Here is an 8,090-nt window from a genome sequence, read left to right as displayed (position 1 = left end):
TACAGCAGAAGTTGTGCCCATATTTTCTTACTTCTCACAATAACCCTATAATATAGGTATGATATTTTTTAGTTCCCTTTCATAGATAATATCAGGTGCCTGGTAAATGATGGATTTGGGCTTTGAAACCAAGTGTAGCAGATCTAAACGTTTCTGCAGTGTTCATGATAACATATTTATTCATAATTTATCTGAGGAGGCAGAAAAAGATCAGGCTTGCCTTGAAAGAACTTCAGCCTTCCAATTGATGAATCAAGTCCCCCACAGAAATGCATGTTCTTGTTAGTCCTCTTTCCTCGAATCTGAGAAGACCCCTACCATTAGCCTGTGACTAAGAAAACACAACAGAATTGGGTTGGGTGACTTCTGAGACCAGCTTAGGAGAAGGCTTGCAGCGTCAAAAGGGCTTTATGGAATGGTTCCTCTGAGGGTTCCTCAGCCTGATCATTCTCTTTCTTGCTGGCCAGTCTTGCCCCTAACAGGTTCAATGCCAAGTTTCTCCTAAGATAATCATAACCTAGGTTGATGTCCATGAAGATGATTGAGAGGAGAACATAAGCAAATGGAAGAATCTTATGCTGTCGTGTTCTGGGTTCCTTTCTTTTTTCAGTGGGAGTGTGTTTGATGCCCAGTGTCAGGCCCTGGTGATGTAAGGACGAATGAGACAAGGTTCCTCACCACTAGATACTCACTGAACAGAGGGAGACAGAGATCCATTGACAAACTATTTTGAATAGAGATGGCGAAGGTTTCGAGAAACTTTTCAGGCAGAAAGTGCAGCAGGTGTGGTAACTCCTAGCTAAAAGAGTTTTGGTCCTTGGTAAAACAGGTAAATCATGTGTCCAGACCCAGAGCTGAGCAAGAGACCGGGGAAAATAAGAGTAGATGAAGGTGGGAGTCAAGCAGAAGACTATGGAGGGCCTTTTATGAGAAAAGGAGAAGGAAAAACAAAAGCAATAAGATAAAGGGGTGCAAGCCAGTCTTTTATGAGGAAAGTTTTGCTAAAGTCCAGAAACTTTCTGGGTTTGAAGAGTCCACACACTTTTCTCAATCCTAAAATATTAAATTTAATTTCCTATGAGACAGTAAGTTGTTAACCATTATTCTTTTGCCATTGGTTCTAATAAGGAAACAGCGGGCAGTTAAATTAACTCAAATTTTAAAAATTATTCAGAGTACAATATCGTAGGCACTGGGCAAAGAGGTGAGCAAATTAACATAATCTTCACATTCATGGAGCTGAGAAATCAAAACAAAGGCAATACTATGAAATAGTGGGGGAATTTGGGAAAACCCTTATGAGTTAAGATCATTTCTATACCTGGTAACCTCTAAAATAATATTAACATTGGAGCTTAGCATTTCTCTAAGCTGTTTACACTATCAATTTATTTAATTTTAACAATGTATATGTAATTTAGGTATTGTTATATAATATGTATCTGTGCCTATTTTAAAGATGAAGAAATTGAAGTACAAGGAAGATAAGTAACTTGCTCAGTGTTTCACAACTGATAACTAGCTGGTGGAAAATAAATTTGAAACCAGGCAATTGGGTTCTAATATCTTCCCTTAGTCACTGCAGTATACTACTTTGTGTTGTTTATGGTAGGGGTTTTCAAATTGCAAATTTCCCACTGCACATTCTTCCAGTGCCCTACCAGAAATGACATGGGTTTATGGTGGGGCTCAGGAAACACAATTTAAACAGACACTCCAAGTGATAGTGAAGAGGGCTGTCCTGGGATTATACTTGAAGAAACACTCTGCTAAAGCATAGAATGGCCACTTGTGGGAATGCAAAGCTACTGTGATGAGTTTTAGTGACACTTATTGCTGTTGCAGGGAGAATCACATGTATATATATAAGTGCTGAACCTGGGGTCCTACAAAGCCCCTGGACTCCTCCCAACTCTTCAAAAAGCATATACACACACACACACGCATACATAAACTTCCAGAAAGCAAAGGAATGCATCAAGACTTGGCCTGCCACTTCAGGAAGGAAGTTCTTTATTCTTCCTTTATGTCAATTATAAGAAGTGAAATGTGGCCAATTCTTGCCTATCCCAGGCTGCTGGTTAAAAATCTTCTAAATTAACTCCACTCTATTAAAATCCTAGTTTTATTTTTAATTGTATATTTCCAATTCCAAGACCAGTTATTTTAAGAGCACAATTGAGACATGTATACTTTGCAATATTACAACTGTTCTGTGAAAAATAATTTATAAATATGGGTTGCCAGCAGAAAATGATGAAACCAGGTTGTTGCAGAAATTTTCACACAAAGTAACTCCCCAAGTGCAATATTTTCTATAAATGTATCACAAACCTGTGTATATGTTAATCAGGGTGACATCTTATTTGATACCTATGGTAACCTTTTCCATTTTGGCACTTTCCTTCTGATCTTGTCAGTCTGTAGCCTGTATAATTTGCTATGCGGCACAGCAATCACTCCCTTGGAGAATAGTGATGGTGCATACAGATGAATTCTTTTGACAAAATATCATATCAACTTCCCTTATGGCAAAGGATATGAATCCTACTCATATCATAAAGTGGTTTCTTTTCTGAATACTACCTATAGAAACCAATGCCCAGAGGTAGTCAGTGACTGAAGATAAAGTGGGTAAAAGGCATTTCTAGAAGGTTGTTAAACCCAATGTAAGGGTTATATGCAAACCTCTTTCAGAAATTTAGTTAAATTGCAAAGGATTTACTTCTCTCTCTCTCTCCTTCTCTCTCTCTCTCTCTCTCTCTCTCTCTCTCTCTCCCTCCCTTCCTCCCTCTCTTCTTTCTTTCTTTTTCTATTTCTCCCCTTCTCTCTTTCTCTTTCGTTCTCTCTCTTTTTTCCTTTAAGTTTGTCCTGGATATGTTCATTTTTATTCAATTTTATCACTAAGAAGTAGCGAAGGGAAGCTATTGTAGATTTTGTATTGTGCTCAGGAATTGCACGGAACTTAACATTTAGATTACAATGCAACATTATAGTCCCATAGCCTTTTTTCTACAAGAGACTTAGGTAACCTTGCTAAGTTTATTCACCCACTTATTTATTAGTTTATTCAATATAATTAATTGAGCACCTTCTATGTGCTGCTAGACTCTGAGCTGGACTGCATAGCCTGTAAGTAATGGATTTAAGATTTGCACACAGTTTTGTTTGACCCCAAATTCCAAAGTGTAATGGGTTTCAGCATGAGAACATTGTTGGTAAAATCTCTTCATATCAGTTATTATCTGTTTCACTTTGGAATATTTCCCTGTCTCAAACAAATGCATTCCAGTTTCATCTCAGTTTTCCAGTCTTTTCCAAGAAATTGAGATTCCTTAAAATGCAAATTAAAGAATATCAAACAGCCTTAATAAAACAAGAAAGTCAATGACACTTATAAATGAAAAGCCTAGGAGATATAGCTTCCTTTGGGAATGGGGGTATCTAGGTGCCAAAAGTATATAATCATGTATTACTCAATATCATCCCATCTAGCCCTTTCTTTCCCTCCCTCCCTTCCTCCCTCCCTCCCTTCCTTTTTCTCTCTACTTTTCTCAGTTATGCTTTCTAGTAGGTTGGTTAGAGTTTTCAGATTTCTTATGCTGAACTCCAGCAACTCCTTTCAAATTACCTTCAAATTTACAAGAAGAGTTTTATATCTTAATAGTGCTAAGAAAATCATAAAATTGAACTTCATTTGGCCAACTTAGTTTATATACATATTCCTTTTAACAACAAAAATAAAACCAACATGGTCCTTTTTTATCAACTAGGCTTGGGTCACTAGCATCAGCTTCATAGACTGAATTGTGTTTCAAGGTGTTATTTTTATAGCTTCTGAAAAAGTTTAATAAACTCATTGGAAGAGTCATGCATAATGCACAACCAATGATCATTGCAGTGAATAGGTCTCTATAAAAGAAATTAAAAAGGAAAGGTTCATACCAGGCTTCAACTCCCACAATCGCAGTCACTATGTAGACAAAAGAAATAGTCACCTGGCTAACGTCATATCCCCACGGCAGGAAAAGAATCCCTGTGTTATACTTTTCCCAGTGGGACAGGATGAAAGAAAATAAAACTACCCAGAGCAGGAGATAAAGAACAAAAACACTGACACCAGATGATCCTCGTCCAAAAATGGAATACACAGTTACAACAAAGTAAACACATGACCAACTATCCAGGCCATGGTCAAAAAGCTCCCCTAATGAGGTGCTGGAATTGGTTCTACAGGCTTGCTTTCCATCCACACCATCTAGAGCGCAGGCTACGAAGTTGAGGATGCCCACTACAATCCAAACCCAATCAGGTACATGCTTGTGACCTGGTACTGAAGCATAAAAGTCGGGATCAAAGTATGCCATAAGCAGAAAATTGAACACAACCAGCAGAAAGCCAGAAAAATTTATCAGATTTGGAGTCAGCCAAGTAGGGAACTTCAGAGCCACAGAGGAGAGTGCAGCAACAGGGGTGCAGAGGGCAAAGTGAAGAGAGTCCCGCACGGAGGATCGGCACTGACCAGCACTCACCAGCCTGAGACACTTGTCTGCTCACCCGCCGGGGTGGGCGGGGGCTGGGAGCTGAGGCTCAGGTTTCAGAGGTCAGACCCTAGGGAGGGGACTGGGGTTGGCTGCATGAAGAGAGCCTGAAGGGGGCTAGTGCGCCACAGTTAGACGGGAGGGAGTCCGGGAAAATGTCTGAACCTGCCAAGAGGCAAGAGACCATCGTTTCAGGTGCGCAAGGAGAGGGGCTTCCTGCTCCATGTGCTCACAAATGGCAGAGCACTGCCTAAGTGAGCTCCAGAGATGGGCGTGAGCTGCAGCTATCATCTTGGACCCCAGAGGTGGGCAAAGGAGAGCTACTACTGCCGCCGCTGCCACCAAGAGTCTTGTGTGCAAACGTAGGTCACTACCCACACCCTACCAAGAACCTGTGCAGCATGCCACTGCCAGGGTCTCATGATCTAAGGCCAAATTCCATGGGAGAACACAGGGCATAGCTCAGGCTGTTGCAACTACACACTGACATCTACCACCGCAGGCTGTCCCCGCATCACAATTATGACTACCCTACCCCTCCTTCTCCCTGGGCTGAGTGAGCAAGAGAGCCCTAATCAGCTGCTGCTTTAACCCACTCCTGTCTGGGTGGGTAACAGATGCCTGAGGGTTACCTACAGGCAGAGGTAGGGGCAAAACCAAAGCTGAACTCCAGGAGCCATGTGAATAAAGAAGAAAAAGGGAAGTTTCTCTGTGCAGCCTCAGGAGCAGTGGACTAAATCCCACAATCTGCTTGATAAACCCTGCATGTGTGGAATACCTGAATACAACGAGTGTTCCCAAAATTGAGGCAGTGGACTTTGGGAGTAACTGTAGACTTGGGGTTTGCCTTCTGTGTTTGATTTGGTTTTGGATTCATGTTTATGTTAGTTTAGCTTTTAGTGATTGTTTTCATTTGTGGTTTGTTTATTGGTTTCGTTGCTCTCTTCCTTTCTTTTTTTCCTCTTTTTGTGACTGTGTGTGTATATTTTTCTTTTCGTGATTTTGTCTGCTTAGTGTTGCTTTTACCATTTGTCTTGGGGTTCTGTCTGTTCATTATTTTTTCTTCCTTTTCTTCTTAGCCATGTGGTTGGTAGGGTTTAGGTGCTCTGACCAGGTGTCGGGCCTGAGCCTCTGAGGTGGGAGAGCTGAGTCCAGGACGCTGGACCACCAGAAACCTCCCAGCCCTAGGTAATATTAATTGCTGGGAGCTCTCCCAGAGATCTCCGTCTCAACACTAAGAACCAGCTCCACCCAAAGGCCACCAAACACCAGTGCTGGATGCCCCATGCCAAACAACTAGCAAGACAGGAACACAACCTCACTCATTAGCAGATGGGCGGTCTAAAGTCATACTAAGTTCACAGACTCCCCCAAACAAACCACTGGATGCACCTTGCCCACCACAGGGACAATGTCCAGCCCCATCCACCACAACACAGGCACCAGTCCCCCCCCCGCCACCAGGAAGCTTTAACAACTCACTGAACCAAACTCACCCACTGGGGGCAGAAACCAGAAATAAGAGGAACTACAAACCTGCAGCCTGCAAAAAGGAGACCCCAAACACAGTAAGTTAAACAAAATGAGAAGAGAGAGAAATATGTAGCAGATGAAGGAGCAAAGTAAAAACCCACCAGACCAAACAAATGAAGAGGAAATAGGCAGTCTACCTGAAAAGGAATTCAGAGTAATGATAGTAAAGATGATCCAAATCTTGGAAATAGAATGGAGAAAATACAAGAAACGTTTAACAACGACCTAGAAGAACTAAAGCAAACAAACAGTGATGAACAACACAATAAATGAAATTAAAAATTCTCTAGAAGGAATCAATAGTAGAAGAACGGTTAAGTGACCCAGAAGAGAGAAAACTGGAAATAACTGCCACAGAGCAGAATAAAGAAAAAAGATGAAAACAATTGAGGACAGTCTCAGAGACCTCTCGGACAATATTAAATGCACCAATATTCGAATTATAGGGTTCCCAGAAGAAGAAGAGAAAAAGGAAGGGACTGAGAAAATATTTGAAGAGATTATAAACAAAAACTCCCTTAACATGGGAAAGGAAATAGTCAAGCAAGTCCAGGAGCACAGAGAGTCCCATCCAGGTTAAATCCAGTGAGAAACATGCCAAGACACATATTAATCAAACTATCAAAAATTAAATACAAAGAAAAAATATTAAAAGCAACAAGGGAAAAATAACACACAAGGGAATCCCCATAAGGTTAACAGCTGAACTTTCAGCAGAAACTCTGCAAGCCAGAAGACAGTGGCAGGACATATTTAAAGCGATGAAGGAGAAAAATCTACAACCAAGATTACGCTTCACAGCAAGGATCCCATTCAGATTTGACAGAGAAATTAAAACTTTTACAGGCAAGCAAAAGCTAAGAGAATGCAGCACCACCAAAGCAACTTTACAACAAATGCTAAAGGAACTTTTCTAGGAAGGAAACACAAGAGAAGGAAAAGACCTACAATAACAAACCCCCCAAAATTAAGAAAATGATAATAGAAACTTACATATCGATAATTATCTTAAAGGTAAATGGATTAAATTCTCCAACCAAAAGACACAGGCTGGCTGAATGGACACAAAAACAAGACCCATATATATGCTCTCTATAAGAGACCCACTGCAGACCTAGGGACACATACAGACTGAAAGTGAGGGAATGGAAAAAGATATTCCATGCAAATGGAAATCAAAGACAGCTGGAGTAGCAATTCTCATATCAGACAAAATAGACTTTAAAATAAAGACTATTACAAGAGACAAAGAGGGACACTACAAAAAGATAAAGGGATCAATCCAAGAAGAAGCTATAACAATTGTAAATATTTATGCAACTAACATAGGAGCAACTCAATACATAAGGCAAATTTTAACAGCCATAACAGCCATAAAAGGGGAAATCAACAATAACACAATCATAGTAAGGGACTTAAACACCACACTTACACCAATGGACAGATTATTTAAAATGCAAATAAATAAGGAAACACAAACTTTAAATGACACATTAGAGCAGATGGACTTAATTGATATTTATAGGACAATCCACCCCAAAACAACAGAATATACTTTCATCTCACGTGCACATGGAACATTCTCCAGGATAGATCATATCATGTGTCACAAATCAAGCCGTGGTAAATATAAGATAATTGATATCATATCAAATATTTTTTCTGACCACAATGCTATGAGACTAGATATCAATTATAGGGAAAAAAAAACTGTAAAAAACACAAACACATGGAGGCTAAACAATATGCTACTAGGTAACCAAGAGATCACTGAAGAAATCAAATAGGAAATCAAAAAAAGCCTAGAAACAAATGACAATGAAAACACAATGACCCAAAACCTATGGGATGCAGCAAAGGCAGTTCTAAGAGGGTAGTTAATAGCAATACAATCCTACCTCAAGAAACAAGAAAAATCTCAAATAAACAACCTAAACTTACACCTAAAGCAATTAGAGAAAGAAGAACAAAAAAAACCTAAAGTTAGCAGAAGGAAAGAAATCATAAAGATCAGAT

The 8,090-nt window shown here is 39.9% G+C and overlaps 1 protein-coding gene across 1 annotated transcript; it reads right to left on the bottom strand.

The window, feature by feature from the left end:
* Positions 1 to 3,728: 3,728 nt before the first annotated feature.
* Positions 3,729 to 5,418, bottom strand: LOC115857110 (ethanolaminephosphotransferase 1-like). The gene is made up of 2 exons (XM_070045512.1): positions 5,320 to 5,418; positions 3,729 to 4,439 (listed from the first exon to the last, which is right to left on the bottom strand). Exons 1-2 carry the CDS (start codon positions 5,416 to 5,418, stop codon positions 3,729 to 3,731), a joined length of 810 nt encoding a protein of 269 aa, XP_069901613.1.
* Between the last annotated feature and the right edge of the window lie 2,672 nt (positions 5,419 to 8,090).

Source organism: Globicephala melas, chromosome 5 (assembly GCF_963455315.2).
Source record: "Globicephala melas chromosome 5, mGloMel1.2, whole genome shotgun sequence".
NCBI lineage: Eukaryota > Metazoa > Chordata > Mammalia > Artiodactyla > Delphinidae > Globicephala > Globicephala melas.
This window is presented reverse-complemented; position numbering and strand designations above follow the sequence as displayed.

What these genes read in the sequence shown, in the direction of transcription:
- LOC115857110 (XM_070045512.1), bottom strand. Translation starts at nt 5,418, where the DNA reads ATGAATCCAAAACCAAATCAAACACAGAAGGCAAACCCCAAGTCTACA. An exon ending in GGAACACTCGTTGTATTCAG is followed by an intron (nt 4,440 to 5,319) that starts GTATTCCACACA and finishes GTGGCTCTGAAG; the next exon opens with TTCCCTACTTGGCTGACTCC.